The sequence below is a fragment of the Electrophorus electricus genome, chromosome 13, assembly GCF_013358815.1.
Source record: "Electrophorus electricus isolate fEleEle1 chromosome 13, fEleEle1.pri, whole genome shotgun sequence".
In the NCBI taxonomy this organism is placed as follows: Eukaryota; Metazoa; Chordata; class Actinopteri; order Gymnotiformes; family Gymnotidae; genus Electrophorus; species Electrophorus electricus.
In genome coordinates, this window is record NC_049547.1 from 16654202 (window position 1) to 16678126 (window position 23925).

The 23925-nt window shown below is 42.9% G+C and overlaps 2 protein-coding genes across 6 annotated transcripts; one reads left to right on the plus strand and one right to left on the minus strand.

Annotated features, from left to right (window-relative positions):
• The first annotated feature begins 870 nt into the window (after window positions 1-870).
• On the plus strand, window positions 871-5310 carry cx52.7 (connexin 52.7). The gene is given in 4 exon segments (XM_035532926.1): window positions 871-934; window positions 4789-4843; window positions 4845-5140; window positions 5143-5310. Coding segments are annotated over 4 exon segments (516 nt in total). The 3' UTR covers window positions 5244-5310.
• Window positions 5311-7955: 2645 nt separating this feature from the next.
• bach2a (BTB and CNC homology 1, basic leucine zipper transcription factor 2a) lies at window positions 7956-23519 on the minus strand. 5 transcript variants are annotated; one of them, XM_027030870.2, is made up of 8 exons: window positions 23238-23519; window positions 23031-23093; window positions 22792-22877; window positions 19451-19558; window positions 15224-15480; window positions 12456-13874; window positions 10427-10633; window positions 7956-10272 (listed from the first exon to the last, which is right to left on the minus strand). In XM_027030870.2, the coding sequence occupies exons 4-8, from the start codon at window positions 19455-19457 to the stop codon at window positions 9826-9828; spliced, it is 2337 nt and encodes a 778-aa protein (XP_026886671.2). In that variant the 5' UTR covers window positions 19458-19558; window positions 22792-22877; window positions 23031-23093; window positions 23238-23519; the 3' UTR covers window positions 7956-9825. The 5 variants fall into 5 exon arrangements, with proteins under 5 accessions (XP_026886671.2, XP_026886670.2, XP_026886669.2 ...); XM_027030869.2 differs by having other exon boundaries at window positions 23015-23093; XM_027030868.2 differs by having other exon boundaries at window positions 22792-23093.
• Between the last annotated feature and the right edge of the window lie 406 nt (window positions 23520-23925).

The window sequence follows — 23925 nt, forward strand, 5'->3', positions numbered from 1 at the left end:
TTAACTCAAAGATAAGACAAGGCAGTGCATTAATTTCTTTGTTTTCCAAGAATACTTTGTTAGTGTTTGTCAAACAGGAACCTGGAGACAACGAAGGGAAGAGCTTATACATGATATCCAGGATACTGATGTGCACTCACCAGCAAATATCTACCACTAGAAGAAAAAATCTACTACTTCCTATCTACTCAGTCACCTTCTAGTGGTCATGCTTAGCTCAAGATCCAGAATGTATTGCGCTGCTGTCTATCACCACTAGACACCATCAGCCCTCTGATCACCTACACCTACACCTACGGTGTGATGTCCAGTCCTGGAGTGACATGTGGCTCCACTGAAAAGAGCCTGTAAGCCAGCAGGTTAGAAGTCAGTTATCAATTATCTAAAACAAATGCTGAAATATGGATCTTTGTATCTGATGTCTCAATTATTTGCTACAGTATAAAAATCCATAGTTAATAAGTAGCCAAAGCAAGTGTCATGTAGCTCTTCATCTAATAACTTTATGTATTGTTTTTTTCCTTCTTTACACAGACTACCTGAATCTGTCAGAGAACTGTATCATGGCAGGTAGATGTAAGCCCCTCTCCCAACTATTAAACACTGCTGCCTCCCAGTGGCTGTGCACAGAACCGCATGATACAAAGCTGTGTGAGGCCAAACCTTTGCCAGAATGAGGAATTCTAGAGAGCAGTTCACTTTCAACAGGACGCAAGTGGTACATTCCTGCAAAAGACCTGGCCTAGCTTGGTGCCCTCACCTGTGCCTGAAACAGCAGACTAGGCCATGCAACAGGGCAGCTCAGTGCATGAATTGGGGTATTGGGGTGGGCGTTACAAGCTGACAAAGCACTTCTCTGACACAGTTACCATGCAGCGGGAGCAAGAGAGGAAGGTCTGGGTGTCCCAGAGATCAGAGGGAACTGCTGCTCAGGGTTTGGCATTGGAGATTAGGACCTCAACTGTCTCTTAATACAGTTTTTATGGAAAAAACATTTTCCTGTATTAGCTTTTTACCAACCTGTTGTGTGTAGTGATAATAATGACACTGGGGATGTATAAAATATAGAAAGCCTACATAGTCAAGTTCTCTGTGCACTGTTACTATTGACAAAAAGTCTTTTTCTCACATCAATAATTAAATTTAATTACAAGCATAATTTCAGGATGTACAAGGACAGTAGCGAATATTTCAAGTTCAAGTTTGGTTTATTTGTCACGTACATAGTCATACACGGTATAACTCGCAGTGAAATGGGTTTGTGAGTATTCTGTCCAAACTGAGGAAAGAAACAGGGGTGCATAAGGAAATATATATATACAAAAATACAAAAAATATATAAAAATGTATGTACAGTATATGTATAATATGTATATATACACAATGTACAATGTATATATGGATGTATGTGTATGTACACAATGTACAATTCCAGTTTGCAAATTTAGATTTACAGTCACATGGTGGTGGTGGTCCCCACAGTTTATCAGTTACCCTGATTCAGGGCCCGATTGGCCTGTGGGAAGAAGTTCCTCTTCAGTCTCTCTGTATTGGTCTTCAGGGAGCAAAAGCACTTGCCTGACCTCAACAGAGAGAAGAGCCTATTGCTGGAATGGGTGGGGTCCTTCACAATCCTCCTGGCCTTGGTCTGGCACCGCTTGTAATAGATGGTCTGCAGATCAGGAAGTTCCATATGAGTGATGCGTTCTGCTGAACGCACCACCCTCTGGAGTGCTTGTCTGTCCTGCTTGGTGCTGTTCCCAAACCAGACTGTGATGTTCCCCATGAGGATGCTCTCGATAGTGCAGGTGTAGAAGTTCCGCAGTACCTTGGAGGGCAGTCTGAAGTCTCTTAGGTGTCTGAGGTGGTAAAGAGGCTGACGAGCCTTCTTTGCCAGGGAGTTGGTGTGGTGGGACCAGGACAAGTCCTGCGAGACGTAAACTCCAAGGTACCTGAAACTGTCTACTTTCTCTACCGTGGTTCCATTGATCCTCACAGGTTGGTAGTGCCGCTCCTGCTTCTTGCTGCAATCCACGATCATCTCCTTTGTCTTACTGACATTTAGGAGGACATTATTTCCCTGGCACCAGTTTTTCAGGTGTTTAATCTCCTCCAGGTAGGCCCTCTCATCGTTGTCCGAGATCAGGCCCATAACGACGGTATCGTCAGCAAACTTGACAATGATGGTGGAGCTGGAAGTGGCCGCGCAGTTGTAGGTGTACAGTGAGTAGAGCAGAGGGCTTAGGACACAACCCTGAGGAGCTCCAGTGCTGAGGGTGAGGGTGGATGAGACACAGTTGCCCACCCGTACTGATTGTGGTCTGTCTGTTAGCAAGTTGGAAATCCAGTCACACAGGGATGTATGCAGTCCTAGATCCTCCAACTTAGTAGTGAGTAGAGAGGGGATGATAGTGTTAAATGCTGAACTGTAGTCAACAAACAGGGTCAGTGTGGTGTGGAGCAGATGTGCAATTGCATAATCAGTGGAGCGGTTGTGGTGGTATGCAAACTGCAGTGGGTCCATGGAGGTTGGCAGTGAAGAGGTGATGAAGTCTCTGACTAGCTTTTCAAAGCACTTCATCACGACTGATGTGAGGGCAACAGGGTGGTATTTATTGAGGCCGGAGGGTCAAGGCTTTTTCCTATAGCTATATATAGCAATATATTATATATAGCTATATATTATTGCCAATTTATATTATAGCTAATATAAATTGAATACGGCACTTTAAAAATTAAAAACCCAGAAAAATCCAGTCATTTTAAAAAAAGAGACTAAAAGAAAGGAACTAGTGCAAACAGAGGTAACGAAATGATTAGATCTAGAATATATTTTGTATATTGACATTATATTTAGTACACGATATTTAGTCTGAAGCTAACAATGCGCTAAAGCTATCAGTGAGGTTGTGCTAAATCTTGGCAAGATATAAACCCTTTAAAATATAGATCATAAATACCAAAGATCATAAATATCAGTCCTTACAAAATAAGATATAAGATATCATTATCTCTATAAGATAGCTATGTATTTCATATGCTGAGAATAATCCTGTTAACGTCTTTTTTTTTTTTTTTTTACTGTAAAATATCCACAGGTCAGAACTGCACAAGCTTCGATTGAGTGTTTTGGTGACATAATCTATTAGCAGAGTGGGGGAGGTTGGGATCTTATCTCTTATAATCTTATACATGTAGTACATTTCTACAGTACATTTACGTTACCATAATCCTGACTAAATCTAAAAGAAATGGTAAACCAAAACTTTGCATTATAAAGTAAAATTCTACAATAAAATAGACAAATAAGGAAATTAGCCCACCCTTCGATGATTTTAGTTTCGTCCAAAACAATTAGATCCAATGAACAGACGTAAAACAGTCGGCTTTCTACAGATCACTGGGCGCAGCGTGAAGCCGTTGTGTAACAGAGCATCCCTATTGTGACTCCTGGCATTTGCGGTTCAAACTCGGGCCAGGGAAAATCAAACCAGTCCTTTGACCGACCCCGTCAAAGTCTGATGGGCAGCTAACGTAGAGGGCTGGTAATTTTATGAGCGTGCAGTGACCAGCTTGGCGGGCCCGTCGTTTCGCCCTCAAAAGCCCTACAAACCACCGCAACATGCTCACGCATACGTGTTGAGCAGATCGCGCTTATTCGATTGTTATCTCTCCCCCCCCCCCCCCCCCCCCCCCCCCCCCCTTTATTTATTTTTTTTTGATCATATCGGAGACAGACTTTGGATCTGAATGGCGCTTAAGGGTTCCGTGTACAACTTTGTGAATGTTTTTTTTAAAACAAGTTTCCTGCGAAACTGACGCATTAAACAAATCTTTATGGCATTGATGGACTGAGTTTAGGAGGCCTGACGCAATCTGGTGCAAAGTCTTTCATTTGACTTTGACAGCATGCAGATGTAAATAACATGGCAAATAAGCTCAAGCAAGTAAGAAAGCCAGCAAGGGAAGGTGATGAAATAAAGGCAGATTTCATTCCTGAGCTTTTTGCTTTCGGTAAATCACACTTACTGGTTGTAAGGATAATTTTTAGAAAGGAATGAAATTGCACATGACTCATTGACCAGTTCATCTGCCTTTATATGTCATGCAATATATTAATCATATATGACATGTTTGTACACTCATATGCTTGAAGCTTTTTTCTGTATTTGAGCCCACACATTTTATCAGTGGTAACACTGCACTGATATGCAACCTAAGTGAATGTAAGGGGCACTCAGCTGGCATCCTAGGCTATATGTGTGTGTCTATAGGGTGCGCTACTGCTTGCTAAGACCCATGGGTGGTGGTCTAGGCTGTTTCAGATCAATGTATGTATCCTGTAAACTGCATGCAACAGCTGTGGGACACAGCACATTTACTGCAGCAAACATGTTGAGAGAGAAGCTGTGGAGTTATACTGGGATCTTTAAGTTACCAAGACTCTATGGCTGTAAAATGAAGAAATAATTTTTTCCTTTGTGAAGACAACATACATCTTTCTTCAAAGGACATATAGATCACAAAGATATTCAAGTTAGTGTTTTATATATATATATATTTATATTTATTTATGTCTTGTATTTTTCTTGTCTTTTACCAAAAGATTTATTTGTCATGAAAACACAGCAGTAAAAGTAGACTATAATATTTTTGGAAAAGTAGACTTGCAATTGCTTGTTCCTTTCTAGTTTTGATTATAAAGACAAAAAAAAAAGGAGCTTGCTTTGTCATGACATGCTTTTACTTTAATACAGCATAGACATGTAACAGTGAGAGTGCAGTGAGACTGGAACCTGCTGCGCAGGGTTCTGGAGGAGGTCCGCATTCACTCCACAATCCTGCTTCATCTTCTGCAAGCTCATTCTGGGCATGCCAGACAAGGACGTGTGGGTGGACCAACAGAGTCGGTTTGTCTGCAACATGGACCAGCTGGGATGCAGGAGTGTCTGCTATGTTCCGGTGTTCCCTGTGTGCCTTATCCACTTGCGGATTGTCTTTGTGTCCACTCTGTTTCCGGTCTATGGGGGACATGCACTGTACCAATTGAGGGCGTTGGAGAGAGAGAGGCACAGGCGGAAAGCCCAGTTTTGGCTGGACCTGGGGAAGGCAGAGCCCTTGTTGGACCAAGCACAAGCTGCTTTAGAGAGCTGCAGAAGCTGGAGAAGCAAAAACAGATAAAGATGAAGATTAGACTCCTCCAGAGGGCTCCTCTGCAAAGCTCCTTACTACTCATACTGTGACATATGGGCTTCATAGTAGTACACTGCCAGGCCAAAAAAAAAGGTCACACTAATTTCGTTGGACCACCTTTAGTTTTGATTATTGCACACATTCTGCAATGTCAGAACATATATTTCTGTCCAGAGTTGCATTAATTCATCCCCCCCCCCCCCCAAAAAAAAAGCTTGTGTTGATTGGAGATTTGGACCACTGCAAGTCTTCTCCAGCACATCCCAAAGATTCTCAATAGGGTTCAGGTCTGGACTCTATGGTGGCCAATCCATGTGTGAAAATGATGTCATGCTCTATGAACCACTCTTTCACAATTTGAGCCCGATGAATCCTGGCATTTTCATCTTGGAATATGCCTGTGCCATCAGGGAAGAAAAAAATCCATTGATGGAATAATCTGGTCATTCAGTATATTCAGGTAATCAGCGGACCTCATTTTTTGGGCACATAACGTTGCTGAACCTAGACCTGACCAACTGCAGCAATCCCAGATCATAGCACTGCCCCCACAGGCTTGTACAGTAGGCACTAGGCATGATGGGTGCATCACTTGAGCCGCCTCTCTTCTTACCTTGATGCATCCATCACTCTGGAACAGGGTAAATCTGGACTCATCAGACCACATGACCTTCTTCCATTGCTCCAGAGTCCAGTCTTTATGCTCCCTAGCAAATTGAAGCTGTTTTTGCCAGTTAGCCTCACTGACAAGTGGTTTTCTTCAGGCTACACAGCTGTCTAGTCCCAGTCCCTTGAGTTCCCGTCGCACTGTGCAGGCGGAAATGCTTACTTTCACTATTAAACATATTCCTGAGTTATACTGTTTTTCTATGATTTGATTTCACCACCCGTTTAAGTGATCGCCGATCATGATCATTCATGATTCTTTTTCTGACCACATTCCTTCTTCAAAGATGATGTTTCCTCACTATCCTTCCACTTTTTAATAGTGCATTGGGACCGTTCTTAACCTGATTTTAGTAGTTTCAGCAATCTCCTTAGATGTTTTCTCTGCTTGATGCATGGCAATAATTTGACTCTTCTAAAACAGATTAACATCTTTTCCACAACCACAGGATGTCTTTCCACGTGGTTGTTTAACAAATGAGAAGCTACTCACTGCATCAATTAGGGTTATATAACTTGTTGCCAGGTGAAACATAATCACTAATTCAGTAATTATCCAATGGGAGGCTCTTACCTATTTGCTTAGTTAAATCGAGGTGGTGACCTTTTTTTTTGGCCAGGCAGTGTATATCATGTATGGCATTTGACTGGGTGCCTTGACCAAACAGCATATACTGTTTCCAGGCCATTGCAGGAGTTTCTCTGTTCCTCAACGTCTTGCAGATATCTCACTTGGGCATGAGAAAAATGAAACAGGTGCTATCTGGAATACAGTTCACGCAGGACATATACCTTTGCAAACCAAAGCATATATCAGGTATCCAACCACTAAGCAGGACAGCAGACTCACCCACCACATAGAACCATGCAGCTGATGACTTTCATTCCACCCAGACAAATGGAACCTGCCTCTCTGTTTACTCAAAATGGGTCTGAACCCCACTGCTGCTGGGAAAAGGCACAGTAGCTTTGCTGAGACTACCCTCCCTGTTTCTTGCATAAAACAACAGCCCGGACAGACATGGCAAGATAGTCAAGGCCTGACCCAGAACCTGCGCTTCCAAATTCCTGCCAAGGAGGATGAGGAGGATCGGCATCCAAACAGCAGCAGAGGTTCATCAGAGGACAGCGCACCCTCGAACTCAGGTCAGCTCAGCCACAGGTCAACCCACATAGAACGTCTGGTCTGTTTACGTAACATGACCCACAGAACCAGCTGCATGTCTGACCCGAGGCATGACAACATGGACTTTGGGCCCAACTCCAGGAAAGCCACCTTCTTGACCTGAATGCACTCAGACAGCATGTCAGGCAACATGTCAGGCAGCACCTCTGGCCCTACCAAGAGGAGCTCAAAATCAGAGCTCTGGCCTCTGAATGACCTGAACATAAATCCTCCAGCAGAAGCACACAATATATCAATGGCAAGTAGAGCCAAAAGACCCACAGCCAGAAACTAGTGTTTTAGAATAGAACAATTACAAACTCATTTCTGATCAGTTTTAAACATAAGGGTTCCTTTTTTCCCCTCATTGTTCTTCATAAAACCATAAGTGGGGATGGCAGCACAAGGACAGAGAAATAAAAAAACAAAAAAAAAAACAACTTTGGACAATCTTTACACTATGTCTTGTCTGTCAAAGGAACTGTGATCCAGATTTCTATTTTACTTTTTAAAAAAAAAAAAAAAAAACATTTTATGCATATAGCAGATGCTCTTATCCAGAGCAACTTATAATTTTCCAGTTGCCCAGAAAACATATCTGATGATCTCCAGCATGGTTGAGGTAAATGGAGACCTGCTGTATACCAAGTTTGTTTTATATTGTAAGCATTTTAAAATACCTGTAAAACACTAAGCAAACAGCTTTCATCATTGCCAATTGTTGGTGTTAGACCTGATATTGTTTAGAGATAGGGGACCACAAGATCTGTTAGCTGACATCTATTAAATATGACACAACGTAGAACTCACACTATTGTAAACAATATATAATTTGTTTTACTTTCCATTTGTCATTGATTTAGGGCCCTCACTGGATTTTCTAGAGAACACCTCTTAAAGCGCATATGCTGTACAAAACATTACCACAAAACTCACTGTACTATTTTATTTGATTTCTAAACAAACATGACCTGTCTGCTAATTAAATCATAGAGTATTACAAACATTGAGATTTCAAACTTGCAACATTCACTTAATATTTGAGAGAGCACAGAAAACCCACAAATAACTATAAATAACATGATATTTACATACCTATACAAAACTAACAGAAAATGAATCTGCAAAACATGTTAAAAACAGTGTAAACCACACAGGTCTTCACCATATGTGAGAGGTATATAGATTTGTTTAGGTAGGTCTGTGTTGAGGCTGTACTCTTTCTGATGTATGTAAACTTTGAAGAATATTTCCTTCATCATGTTCATTTCAAATCACAACCTTGGTGCAACATATTTCTAAGGCAAGTCAGAGGATGTCTTTTAAAGAGAAGCCAATAGAGTTGCATTTACATTTGTCATAATTCAGTGCTAATTCTGTAGACAAATATTAGTCAAGATTATCTGATGTAGTCTGAACGCTCCAAATATTCCACAGTAAAGTGAGTTTTGCAGAAGAATGGTTAATTAGACTTGAATGAAAGAGCACTACACCTAAACGCTAATGATGGCTACTCCTCACAAACCTCTCTGCTTCCCAACAAACTAATGTAAAAGAAAAAGTTTCATAATGAAGCTTTTTCATTTCAAATGTTTGTATGACGAAAGCCTTTATCTAGCTTTGTACAATTTAAAAAAGCTTAGTAGAAAGCACAGCAGAACTGCAGCACTCGTGAGCCAGACTACCCCTCAAGTACGAGCAGTTTTCTGTGGTTGGATTTTAATTTTAGGACCGAAAAATTTTGTTTCCCCACTTGACAATCCTTGATAAAGAGGCAGCTTGTCTATAAATGCCATGACAGACTGAAGATGTTCCAAAGAAACAACATTCATTAATTTCACAAATCAATGATGAATATCTTTTTAGCAACTTTTTTAAGAGAGAACTGAAGCTAGAACTCTGGCTACAGGTAGAACATAAAAGTATTTTCCATCAACCCCTGAGATAACATACAGCATGTTGTAGTTCTTTGTACCTGTGGAAGCTGCCAAAATCATCAACATCAGCACTGTTCAAAAGAGATTCCTTTGCTTTCTAATTTGTTTATCCCTGATCCATCAATTTTATAGTCACTGAAAATAGCTCATTTACAGTTCTCAAAAAAATTGCTTTTGGGACTCAGAACCTACTAGATCTGCAATGCAGATGCCTGTGACCAAAAACCAAAATAAACAAATTAATGTAATGTGTTGTAATCCCTAACTAAAATCCCAAATGAGACCAGGGGTTAGACAATGAAACAAAACAAAACAAAATAAAAAAGATTTAAAAGTGATGGAAGAGACATTTGTTGCTTCCAGAAAGTCACCTCTCTACCTCTGGCACCTTGATACTGTTTCGAGGGCTTCAGTGTACAGCTGGGCAGTGTACAGCTGGGCAAATCTCATCATTAACTCCTTTTCTCCTTCTCTCTTTCTCTGACTGTCTTTTCCCCTTTATATGCGAGGAACACAGGAATGCTTTGTGGGGTGAATTGTAAGTACTGAACATCAGAAAACATATCAAAGACATGTTTGCATATGTGAATTGAAGACTTAAAAAAGAAAGTTTCCCCACCTTAATTCACTAAACATTCAGAGATTCCTGAGGTAAATTTGAGAAATGGAGCTAGGTACTGAACAAACACCTAACTGGTGCTGAAAAGGTGTTTTTTTTTTTATATATATATATATCTTGCCTTAAGACATCTTAAGAAAATTAATAATCCACAACAACACAACACACTTGGCAACTACAGGACAGTGCATTCCCTAAAGCAGTACAAAAAAATTTCTACTGAACATTAGCAAAAATAACAGTTTTTATTCATCTGTGGTACATTTGTCTGCCATCTCCTGGCAAAAAGCTACCGTCACTGTTGGGCTACTTGTTTGGAGTAAGGACCCAGGCGCTGGCATTGTAGGGGCAGTGGTGTCTGGCTCTGCCCCTGTGGGTGAGATCTGGTGTGGGTGTGGCGGTTTGCCCAGGGCCTGCACCCCGGCTTGACTGGGGGAAGGTGGAGGGCTCCCAGGAGACGGCAGAGTGAGATCGATGCTGCTTCTGGGGCTAGGGGACACAGTGAGGTCTATATGAATGGGACTGCAGGAGGCAGAGTCTGGCCTTGGGCCGAATAGGGAGTTTGTGTGGTCTGGCTGTTGTTCTTCCTCTCTACACACTTCCTGGGACAGGAAAGAGAAGTTCTCCCAGAGCTGTCCCATACAAGCCTTAAGCTGGTTTCTCTCAGTCAGCAGCTTCTGTTTCTCACACACCTGCAACAGATGACACAAATACACACACACACACACACACACACACACACACACACACACACACACACACACATGCACAGCAAAGAACCTCAACAGAATACTGAATGTATTTGTAAACGAATAGGGTCCCCACGGTGAGGAAAGAGGTACCCACCAGTTTGTGGATCTCACACTCGAGGTTCCTGATGCAGTCCAGCTTCCTCTTACGGCAGCGCTGGGCCGCAATGCGGTTTTTACTCCGCCGCCTCAGGTCATGAATGAACTCCAGCTGCTCCGACGTCAGCTTGTGCATCTTTATCATCAGCTGAAAGTCATTACGTGGAAGTTCTGTGATCAGGTCAGCTGGGAAAGGCAGCTTCACCTGTAAATGAATGCCCTTTTGCATTACAATTGAATTTGGTAACACTATTGTAAATGTGCACTTTACATTTGAGTAATTTAAACCAATTGCCAATAATAACAACTAATAATGTTAAAAATTTCAAACTACTACTTGTGATATATGATATGGTCAAGGCTGACCACTAGGTGATGCTGCAGCCTCACTTGCATGGTATTTTTTCAGTTGTCTAATGGTCAGTTTGTAGTACCCAGGTTTTAATGATGATGAAGAGAAATCATTTGTGCCAATTACCATTCTTTTATTAATGTTCACATTAGAGATACCAGTCAAGCCTTTTAACACTGGTTCTCAAGGGAAGACTTTTATTTGGAATCCCATCTAGAGCTTATGCCATCCATACAGCAATAAAGAAATCTGTTCAAATCATTAATAGAGCTTAAATTAATCGACTCGTTCTGCTTTAGTCTTTTAGTGTTAACATTCCAGTGTTTATTTACCGCATGGTGTCATCACACACCTACCATAATTGCCACAGATGCAGCGTCTCCTTATACCGAGTAATTACTCCTCATACACTGGCTTTTATGCTTTTACTTCTGCCTGTAATGCGCTGCATCAATGTGGGTATGAAACCTGACTCGAAGCGTCAGAGCATCATCTTGCTGTGTGTTAAGCAGAGGGCAAATCTGTCTGTCTGACTTGTCTGTCTAACTGTCTGTCTCTCTTGCATGCTCTCGCTCTCTCTCGCTCTCTCTCGCTCCTGACCTTGCACAAACACTCACTCTGTGGAAGATGTAGCTCTATATTTAGACACTCCACCACAGCGAGCCCTGTAATAAGGTTACAACGACAGATTGGGGTTTCCAGCGGCAGTTTACATCACACACCCTCCACATCCCTCTCTCCCCCTGAACGCCCCTTCTCCCCCTCACACACACATCGAATCCACTCTCTTTTTTGTGCTCTCAGAAAAGCGGTCAGGTCATTTCTGTGACGAGGGGTCCGGCACTGAAAAGTGGGGCACGTCTGTTTGGCGGCGAGGGGAAGATGAGCGAGGTGCATGGGCCAGGAGCGAGACGGCCTAGCACTCCACAAGCCTGATGCTCGGTGGGGAGTGAGACACAGTGAGATGTAGCAAGACGACTGCGAGCCCTCTTTGGAAGTAGGAGCTTTGCAGCTGATTGGGCCTAGTGCAATGGCAATGATATACAAACACACAGTTCTAAACAGACCGGAATGATTCAAAATGATGAAATCCAAAATAATTAGTTCTTTAATTAGTTCTAGTTTTATGTGGATGCCCCTTTTATGGCCCCGTTGATGATCATTAGTGGTATTTTCAAAAATCCCAAACACATGGTCTTGCAAGTAGAAATGAATAAAGCTCAAAGAACATCCAGTCACCTCAAACAAGCTTAGGAGCACTGCGAGAGAGTATCCTGCTGAATGATGACTTCTGAGACAGAGAGGAGACAAGAATGGCTCAGTGCCCATTGCCATGGCAACGCTCAGGTCTACTCTAAGATCCCATGGCTCAAGTCTGAGCAATTCAGAGAGGTTCCAGAAATAAACACAGGGTTGTTTCATAACTGGAGTCAGTCAATGGTGAGAAATGAAGAAGTACCATGCTAGTAAGTAAACAACCTAATTATAACGCAGAGTGAACTAAACTTCACTACCTCTGAGAATATAATTTCCCAAGACCCAGGATAATAACTGAGCTAGAAATGCCTCAAGTGGGGGAGACTTTCAGAACTGTTTGCTGAAAACGACTTGGAAGAAAGAAGTTGCTGAATTTAAAAGTGAATTAAGGGGGCTGAGAAACAGTGATACTACCAACCTCGGATTTACACTCTTTGGTCTGGCATGATTCGCTGTCCCCCTCTGAAATGGACCCAGACTCGTCGCTGGAGTTTGTGTCGTACAATTTCTCGCACTTCACCTTGGGCCTTGTGGTGAGACCCGGATCCAGGTGTTGTGCCACCATGCTGGAGGCAGGGGATGATGAGAGGTCGAACTGCGCCAGGCTGGAGGGGGAACCCACGCTGCCATCCTCTGCGTATGAGTAGGAAGAACAGGAGCTGGAGGTCCTGGCACGAGTGTCGGCGTGCGCAGAGAGAGGGCACACTTGAATGGGAACTGGGCAGCTTCTCTTTGGTCTCCGGCGGGATGGCAGGCAGGGCTCTGGAGGCCCTAAGGTGGGCAACAGCGCCTGAGAATGGGGCAGAGAGGGGCTGGAGCCCCTCCAGAGGCCCTCCTGACCGTACGGCTCCAGAGACGCCTCGCTGGGGTAGGAGAGTGCTGGCAGTTGCTCGGACAGCTGTGAGGAGAAGATGACGCTCCTACGGTCAACCTCCAACTCTGGCTCTTTTTTGCAAATTCCCTCGAGGGACTTCCGAGCAGTGCCAGTGGGGAATACATGAGTCTGTTTAAGGGGGGTCACGGCGAGCGCCCCCACCAGAGCCTGACACTCTTTTCTGAAGTCATCCTGAGCAACACATCGGTTCTGAGCTGGGAAGAGTGCACTGGAGAACTGCAGCGTGGACGGATAAGGCTGCTGAGTTCGGGATATGCTTTTTCGGACCTGCGAGCGCACACAGGGTGGTGAAGTCCTCCTCGTCGGCCCCTCGGTGGGGGGAGAACTGAGTGGCTGTGTGCCAAACTCCATCTCAGTGTCCACCCTGTCCCGGTCATCCCCAATTGTGTCCCCCTCAGGTTCACATGGGTCGAGGGGCAGTCTTTCATCACCCAGTTCTGCTTTCATCAGTGAAACATCCAGGCCCTGGACATCACTGCCGGTAATGGTGTCCTGGAGCGAGCCAACCAGACTTGAGATACTGCCATGTGACGAGGCGGTGCTGTTGTGCTGGACTGAGGCTCGCTCATGCTTCCTGTATTTAGGATAACAGGGCACCTCCTGGTTTGCAGGCGTGTCTGGATGGCGCGGGTTGTTGGTGGCTAGCGAACCCTCTCCATCAAACGAGTTGCTAAGGTTCACGGAATTCCACCGCGTCCGGGTCAAAGGGTCCATGAGAGAGCAGCCTGGACCCCTCTCACCCTCCAATTCACAGGGCGAGCACGGTGGCTCTTCACCGTCGGCGCTCAGCTGTGCCTGCAGGAAGAGGAAGCAGGAGTCCTCCAAGTTGTGCACACCCAGGAAGTCGGCACAGCGCATCACTTCCTGGATGTTCTCCCGGCTTAGCAACAGCTTGGCAGTGTAGGCAAACTGCAAGAGGGGTGCAAAGCCCCTCATGGTGATCTGTGGCAAAGAAAAACATGTAGTCACTACAGGCCGCTTCCGTGACACTGTGACAAAAAACTGAGAAACGCGACAGCAAGTTGCATATTTCTCAAGTGTGAAGGTCTAGTATAAAAGACTGTGTGTGAGATCATAATCATCTAAGTAGTATGTGGGACATCTGGAATAATAGAGATGCTTAATATGGCGGAAAAACATTAAACATTACATCTGCACATAGACATTGCATTGGCTGATTTGAGTATTCACTGGACACTCAAATGGGAGGTAAATTAAATACATATGTATGCACCTCCATTCAGCAAATCAGCACAAGGAGAAAGTGAGACAGTGAGAAACAGAGCGAGTGGCGAGATGGAGTAAGTGGCGAGAGAGGGAGAGATGGAGACAGCGTGAGAGTCAGTGTCAGAGAGCGATAAAACACGAGAAATAACTGAGAACTGGCCATACACTGTAAACGCTCTCGTGGAAGCATGCAGGTGGCCAGCCCTGAGCGGACCTATCCTGAGTGCCGGCTCCTGCACGGAACGTCGTCTATCTTAAAATAAGATCCGCAGCCGGCCTGCCCTCCCAGAGCTGCTAATAAATGGAAGAGCTGGAGGGCTGTACTACTGAGCATCCTCTGGATCTATTTTCAGCTTGCCTCAGCAGCTGCCGTCTGCAGAAGCATGTCTTTACAGGAGCCCAGCGCCATGCGAGACACTTTTCATGTTGTAACCAGTGATACTAATGAGGGCGGCAGGCGGGAAAAGGCACAGGCTGAAGCACAGAGCAAAGAGATCAAGCTACAAAGCTGGTGGGAGTCGTCTCTGACTAACGTGGGAGGGAGAACGACAAATATAGCCTAGTTTTGCGGTCATTAGAGAACATATTCTGACACGTCAAAAGATGAATAGAAATTAACACAAGGGCAAATACAAAACCAGGACTTCGACATATCTGGGACATTACATACAAATGTGAGTCTGAATGACCTGGATTTTGATAGCAAAAAGCATCTATACATCTATACTATATACGCTATACTATACTGATTGAATAAATCATAGGCCATACTGGTTTCAGAGTGACTTTGGTACCTCTAACTCAGCCAAGAGTTAAACTACACTAAATGTTGCCTGTTTTCCTAGACTTATATGAGCATCATCTCACTTTATATTTGTTCCTTCCTTCTGTCGTTTTTTTTTTTTTTTTTTGTTGTTGTTCTGTCTTGCTCTCAGATCCCATTTGAACTGAAAAGGACTACAAAGACAAAACACGTAGCCTCGGTCTCGGCGCAACTTGACATTCCTCTCGCGATCGCGTCCCGCGCGGGTGCCGCCGTCATGGTCGCAGCGACAGTCACTCACCCGGGACGGCAGGCAGATGACCGGCTCGCGTTCCGTCGGGCCGTGGAGCAGTGCAGCGAAGTAACGGCTGCAGGCGGCAAGCACGGCACGGTGGGCACGAACCTCGCGGCCCTCCACCACCACGGCCACGTCGCACAGCACGCCCTGCTTCCGCTGCTCATTCAGGCACAGCAGAATGTTGGCGCAGTGCACCGTTGACTCATACACGTACATGGGGCCTGGGGGATTCTCGGCGACAGACATTCCGCTCGCCGAACCTGGGGGAAGGGGAGGGGGAGCGGTTAAACACACCGGCTCAGGGCAGTTTCACGGCAACTGCCCTGCACACCGATCCAAACAGAGCAGCTGCTGCAACTCACTGCAGCAGTGTTGCGACTAAGAGTGTAAAACTGCTGTACTGTTTTTATTGGCTGTGAAATAATTCCTTTTGGGGTTTTTTGTATATTCAGTGGGATATTTGAACATTTTCTCTTCTTTGTGAACCATGCCAAAAAATGTATTGAGCTGTGGTTAAATTTTGAGATTTCAAAATGCACTTAATCATTTCTCAAATAGTTGCACACAGATTTACACTCCTTGTTGCAATAGAGTCAGACATATGAAATTGTAGTATAAAGTGGGCATTGAAGCGATTTACAAACCAGTGCTTCTCATAATAAAAACAGTAAAATGCTATCTAACCATTTGGATAAAAGTCAACAGATGAATGCTACTGACATTTTTAATTAATATTATTGGCTTGACATTTTACATCTGTACGTTTCTTACTTCAGTAAACAGCATAGCTGTACCAACGATTAAACATACTTTTAATAACTAAAAAGGAAAGTACTGAAGGCTTGAGAACATCAGCTTAAGGGGACATTCTAATGATTTCAAACTCGCTGGTGCGGCTGGGAATAGTGGCGAATGAAGACTCCACACACACACACACACACACACACACATCAGAAGTGTTGAGTGGAGATGACTCTAACACCTGCAGACAACACAACCACCTACCCTCCAGGGTTTGCCGGCTTGCCTGCTTCCCCTGATTCATTTTCTTTCTTTCTCTCTCTCTCTCTCTCTCTCTCTCTCTCTCTCTCTCTCTCTCTCTCTCTCTCTCTCACACACACACACACACACACACACACAGTCACCTTGTGGATGATTACTTCATTTTTCATGAAGCACTGCATGCACACACACACACGCGCACACACACACACACACACACACACACACACACACACACACACACACACGTGCACACATGCACGCACACACACAAATGCCCTGAGTAAAGAGCCATCACATGCACATCAGCCCCTTCAGATATGGGCCTAATGTTCAAAGTGGAAAATCCCAATCATATGAAAATAACTATTCAAGCAATTGCAGGTTGTTTCATCATCCTCAGTGCCATGTGTAACCATATCAAACGGTCCTGAGTATGATCCGATTCAGTGGTGCTGGATCTGTCTGGCAAAATATTGTACAAGCTATAGGCAATGCAGCACACTCAGTATTTAGTCACTTTCAAGGAAGTCTTCTGGGTGTCTACTCAGGGGACGATGGCTATGTGGTGTAATTAGACATTTTCAACTTGTACATGGGTTGATTCTGACTTGGATGGCCCAGATTGTCAGCGTGACCTACATGCAGTAACAGTACTATTAGGAGGAAATGATTCTCCAGAAAGAATGTCACAAGCATGAACTCGAAACCAGAAAAACAACCATCAGTTCCTAATCGCGTTACTCCATCTCAATAGAATCGGAACCAATATCTAATATCAAATTCCACATCTTAGGAACACACCTTGACTGTTATTACATATAGGTAGCAAATTTCATTAATGCACACAGTAAATTCACAAAGCTCAAAACCAGCATTTTTTCTCTTGAGGTTTCCAATAAATATCTATTAAAAAAACCCAATGTTTCTCACTTAATGGCTGATATCACAATTACAAGCACCACAAAGAGCCTAATTCAGCACTTAACCAACCTCATTATGCCCTTTTTTTGCGTCTCGAAAAGATGCTTAGCAGATCTTTTAAGAACCTGCTGTAGGTGATTTTCTCTACAGTAATAGAACATTATTTAAAACATGACACATACACAAATATTAAATATTTTAGATTTTTTTTAATGTCTTTTTAATGAATTTGAGTACAACCCCTGAAGAAACACCAAGGGACCTGCTGAGTTGGGGTGCCAGAGCACACAGGATATTCCAACACTCTTGACACTCTCCAACACTTGTGGCCTTAAAGGGTCCAGCGGGAGGGACTGCAGGAAGTGACGCTGGATTCTGCTGCCCCTTCACTGCCACACAAACACCTCGGCCATGCCACTCCGCCGAGCTGGAGACTGTCGAGCCACCCAAAAGGGTCATTGTTCTTGACCCATAATGCAGAAGCGAGCCACTAACACCTGACGGCCGTCTAGACTACACGAGCATATACATCAGGTCACTCTGCTTGGTAAGCGATGACATCAAAGAGTACAGATTTGAAGTGCCAAGTTCAGAGTGGATGTGGTCTTGCACTGCACAGATAAGAGCTCCCCACTTGGGGGTTTCCAGCAAAATGAGCGTGACGGGAAGTTCTACAATGGCATCATTAGGCATCTTTAACAATGTGGCTTTGTACTGAAATAAGGTTAAGCATCTCTCTTTCAGCATCACTCTCAGAGCTGCAGAGGGTGGATTCAATGGAGCCGGCACCAACAGATCTCCTTAAAGCTGGATGAGATATCATTTACTTCACCTCGGGATATTTCCCACAAGGTTTGAGTGAGCACACACACACCTAATTATCATGTGGAGAGCCTTTTAAATTTGCCAAGATCAGTTGGGGAAAAATGTTATTAATAATGTGGTTTAATAATATTATTGTGTGTTATGTTAAATAGCATTCACAAAATTTATGTGTAATTTGCATATTAAAAGAGCTTTAAGTGCTCTAAGTGATTTGTGTCTGTTGTCCTGAAAAGAATTTGCAAATGTATCTATAGTGTAGGTATGCAGTGTTTTTCTATTTTTTTAAATCGTCATCCCATATACCAATAAATCAGTCAAACAAGTATAAATCAAACAAAAGGCAGTATATGCACTTTGAAGAGCAAGATAAGGGTCAAGCAAACTAAAGGAGCCGCAGGAGCCTAGTGACTGAGAATCAGGGTATTCCTGGAACAGCAAGCACACTGCTCAGATGAGGTGGGCCATGTAGTTTGCATGCCAGGATATTTCTGGCCCTGGCTGGAGAACCAGCACTCGAATGGGATCCCAGAGTGCAGAGTGACTCAGAACAGCTCTTGACAAGGTTACAGGGAGCCATGTGACAGAAACCACAGCACAGGCTATTTAAATGTCTGCATTAATGTGCTGACTTCAGCTAATGGACATTCCTCAAAGGCATTCATGGTTAACACCAAACGGAACACTGTTAGGACTGCATAAGATAAAGTTACAGAGTTATATTATGAACTGAATTTAAAAGGCTCGTCCAATTCTGCGTGCGAAATTTGGCTTTGTATCCATAAACAACTATGGAAAGCAAAACCACAAATACAAACCATGAGGTTAACCACCTGAGAACACTAACTATAAATTCAGCAGACACGGACAGCCATATGTGAGATAGGCAAACCATTTAGTAACCTGGTTAAGAACAGAGAACCATTCTTGTTCTGGTTATAAGAAAAAAATGCAACGTGTGAGCGTGTGTGTGCGCGTGTGTGTGCGTATGAGAGAGAGAGAGAGATGCTGTCAACACAGCCGGAGAATCAGGGAGATCATATTTCATTAAGCATAAACCTCAGCATTACTTGTCCCTGCTAAATGGCTATTAACAGATGGCAGCAGAGAGAATGTAATGGTCTAAAAGAGGCAACTTACTACTGCACATCTGAACACAAGCCGGCAGTGCGTGTGCTCACTTTCTAGCACTGCGTGTTGTTACAATCTGTTACAAAATGCTATCGATCTTATATTCTTTGTCAACACTATAGAGGTCATTATGAATGCGAGATTTTTTTTTTTTGTCCCGATCAGTTCTAAAAATTAATAATTGTGTGCATACTCAAAGTGCAATGGAGTGAAATAATTAGGTCAGATTGCAAAGGTATTTACAAGGTGACCGTTTGGATAAATGGCACGGTCACTAACACCGGACATGCTCGCAAGTTCAGCACATCTTCCCTCAAGTAATGGGAGGTGTCTCAATCTACCGGGACTGACCTTTCATTTGTCTCCCTCCATTTTCTTTGCTGTCATCCACTCCTCTCTTGTTTCAGCTAAGCAAATGACATCACTTCTTGCCTTAGGGAAATTGCTTCTGTCTTTCACCTGAGAAAGACCCAAGCACTTACATTTAGTAGGTCAAGGCAAAGAGTGACTACTGCAGGAAACTCTAAAGGGATCAGAAGAACTCCAGTTTCTCAAAATGTTTGGTTTAACTTTAAGTCCTGTTTAAACCTGTCCTCTAATACAATTTCAACCTGGAACAAAGAAACCCTACCTAAACTACCGTTAGGAGACGAGGCCCTCAGTTCAACCTGAGGCCGATGCAGATGTTCATGAGAGGAAGAGCACAGCCCTCGTCATCCTCCCATGCTTTCAGACCCCACAGCGTGCCTGGCTACATTTGAGAGGTTGGTGAGTGAGCCAAGATCAGCCGATTGGCTCATTATTTCAGAAGAGGATAAGAATCATTACCACTTCCTCATGTGATAGTAAAACTGAGAGGCAGCAGGTAACAGATGTGATCGCAACAGTAAACGCAACGATTGACTCCTCCTTTGTGTTACAGTGAGTGAAATGGCCAAGCTTGTGATGCATTTACAGTGGAACTTTTCAATAGATATCTTGAGGGTTTCATAGCACTTGCAGTTTTGTGGTTTGGGTGTAATGGTTAATTCCTGACTGCTGCTCTGACTCTGACTATGTTTATATGGAGGGGTGTAACCCTTTGCTGAACCTAAACTAAACAAGGTCTAAGGAATTTTGCAACCCTGGAAATATACATTGCACCATGTGTTACTGTTTATATGAGTGAACCTCAAAAGCAGATTTAATTAGCAACTAATAATACAATCTGTGCTAAATACCATCAGGATCTATGTTCCATACTGTTACAGTAAAGTTATGTTACTATTATAATAAGATGATATTAATAATAATGATAATAATAAAGGAATACACCTCATATCTGAAAGACATCCAGAGTGGCCCACTGCCAAGGAATTTCAAAGAAACGTTTTCTTAATCCCATAAACCACCTTTGCCGCTGTTCCCTTTACTCCTGCCATGTTTCCTCAGTCTACAGCCTGGACCTCCCTCACTGGCAACCCTCTGGCTGCCTGGCAGGAAGTGAGTCAGGCTTGCCTGAGTTCACTAGGTCCATGCAGTTAATAAGTGACAGACATGGTGCATGCACAAGTACATTCCAGGTAACCGAATGACCCTCATATCCTGTGGTATGTCTGTCTTCACAGGTTGGAGGTGTTGGAGCTTCCATGTGTTTCACTCAAAACCCATGTCCTTCCTTTTGTCTGTTTGCATTAAGGAGCTCCTCAGTCAGAGCAGGCTAAGCGCTACCCTGGACAGAACACAGCAACATTTAAAACCTGAACATGAGACTGAAACGAATAGGTAGAATACCAGAACAGAAATATAAGAATTTAAGCAATCGTTGGAAAAATCTGACTCCTTTGAGTGACGATTGCTTATTTTATAAGAGAAAAATCCTTAAATCTCACTATAGTACAATTAATTTATTTTCAAAAGAGATTCAGTATGAGATCTAACAAAATAGTCTATGAGATCCAGTATAAGATCACATCAAATCACTCTTAAAATCAAACAAGCGTTGCTGTCCATGTCCATATTGTGATGTACCCTTAATGTATGAGGTCCTCATTTTTAAAAACTGATTAAAATGTTTTTAGATCCTGTTTTTCTGGGTGTGCTGACATCAGAATTTCATATAATATGGGTGTGCTTAGAACAAGTGAGCGCACAACCTGTTAGAAATAAACTTGAATATTTTATATAGAAATCAAGATGAATCAGTCAAACAGTTCCTTCACTGGAAACCGAACACATAAATCCTGCATACATTTCAGCAGTTGGAATGTTAATGTCAGGCCTGATGAGTTCATTAATCTACCATATGATAAAGTGAGGTAAATCTGTAATACAACAGAAGCCTTTATCCAAAGAAAAATGCCTGACAAATGAAGTTGTCACTGTCAAGTTAATTGTGTCAGATTATTCGTGCTATACCACCTCTTAATTAGTGAAAGACATTGACAGAGCCCTAAAATGCTAAGAGGTGTGTTCACCTCCTTATGCATACGGCAAGTGTTCAGTCTGTCAGTCATGCAGAGCAGTTTGCTGTAGGTTGCACGATTCCAGAGTTTTGCAGCGTTGCCCATGCATATTGCATGTGAGAAATCAAACAGAAGACAAAAATTTATGTTCCCAGATGAGCCGTCAGTGTCATCCCTCTGTATATCTGCCGTGATCTGATTGAACGTTCCAGAAGCGGCCCATACATTTAGGAGAAAAATCCAGAGCACTGTGCCATCAGTGTGTTTACCAGTAGTACTGTCAAAGTGAATGGACTCTGTGTAGAATTCAGATATGGCGCAGCCTGATAAAGAGAACTGTTTATAAAGAACCTGTCAAAAACACAAGAGAATCTTATGCCAATTTGTTGTTTAAAAAGCAACAACAACAACAACAACAACAAAAAACACCTGCATTTTCATCTGGATAAACTCTAGATGTTTATCTGCAATACCTATTAAAATATGCATCATTCAACATTTTAGATAATTTCCAGTCTCTGGAAACAAAAGTTGTTTTTTTATGCAGAAAGCACAGGAAGAACGTTACACCTCTGTAGTCTACACCAAAATCCACCTGTGCACATCTCAGAAGAGCCAAACCACACACAACTCTACCCACATCCTCACCATTTAACTTTATCATACACACCGAGCCTCTAATGAATGATAAAAATTAAGTGTTGATTTATGCAGCGCTATAAATTTTGTTTAGAGCTATATTTGGAAAAGGTTACTCTGTGGGTTGAATTTAAGATTACACCATCGTTTCCCAACATTTAAGAACATACCCATATTAGTTCACTGATCAGAATGAAGATCCAAAAAAGGTTAGCGCAAGTGTTTCTCCATGAAGTGATTCGTAAATGAAGCAATAGCATTTCCTGGCAAACGCAAGTATTCTAGTTCACAACGCGAAGCAGAAACATTGTTCATTTCCTACTCAGTCTAATTAACCTTCATGTTGTGATTAGTGTAACTAGTCAAACAATACATTTTACCGGCCTAGCAGAGTACTGTGGCAGATCACAGATCATTAAAGAACATGCTGTCTTAACGGACCGCCGCCCGAAGAACTGTTAAGACGAAGGCATGCTGAAAATCTTTGACGTAAGCTTTTTTCCTTGATGAGTCATTACTTCAATAATTTAAGCTTTCAAACATAGTCAACTTCGTCCAGAAGCCAAGCTGTTCCATTAGGAAAAATCTCTCAATGCAAAGACCACTCACCTAAACTTTCTCTTGTTCCCGTTCCTGCACGAAGATGTTCTGCAGCGCGGCTTCACATGTTTTCTTTCGTTGTGTCTCGCAGACCCCTCAGTACAGACAGAAGAAAACGTGTATATTCACTTATTAACTGTTTGTCTTTGGAACATTTGGAAATAACAAATAATAACAAATCTGTGCCTATGTCGAGTTAAAACCGAAAGGGAGCGCTTGGCGCGGTTCGTACAATACTGTATATTCACCACACGTCTTCTTCAAATTGCTACATTGTTGACACTGGAGGGCTGACGTCAGTGCGATGCGCCCTGCAAAAAAAAAGCCATTCAGTATTTTTCATATTGCATGAACTTCAATTAATAATTTAAAATGAATCGGTAAAGTTTGCAACAAAGCTTCTTTCGGAAAGTCCATTTCAAACGTGCGCATTGAATGATTCGGCTAAATTTTACCTTGTTTTAACAACTGTTCCGCTTCTGACTGAACAAGTACAAACCATCCAAGGTACATGATAAAGTTTCTCGGCTATTTAAATATCTTAATCAGTCGTGAGGACACCAACACACGAATAAGAATAGCAGACATGATTCATCGCGGCGCATGTGCGTTTTGTTGCGAGCGTAAGCGGCCCAGATAAAGCCCAAAGAAGCGTCAGACAGCACTTAATCTTTAATATAGCACTTTAGCCCAAAGGAGTTGGCAAGCAATCATGAATTATCGGGTTGTCACAGCCTGCTCACGAATTCCGTTTGATTCCGATCCGAACAGTCCGTAATCTCAGTGTAATGTTTAAAAATAACCATGACGGATTCTTTAAGGCGCAGAGTGGCACTGACACCAGTCATTTAGAAGCAAAATAAACATGCGTTGTAAAACCCTCGCTCTGTTGGGTATTGTGAAGATGACTATTTTTACACAATGCATTGCTGTAACAAGAAAGCAACATTACACACCACAACAGGGGACGTTTTAATGGTATGCTGCATATGAATCGTGTCGGGTATCACAGTATGGGCATGTTCTCGCTCATGGTTGCACGTGGTCAGCAGCTCGCGCTCCTCTCAAACATTTCACTTTCGGTTGAGAGAAACCACTTATAGTGCTGCCAACGTATAACACGTTCAGCGTATTCATCCATAT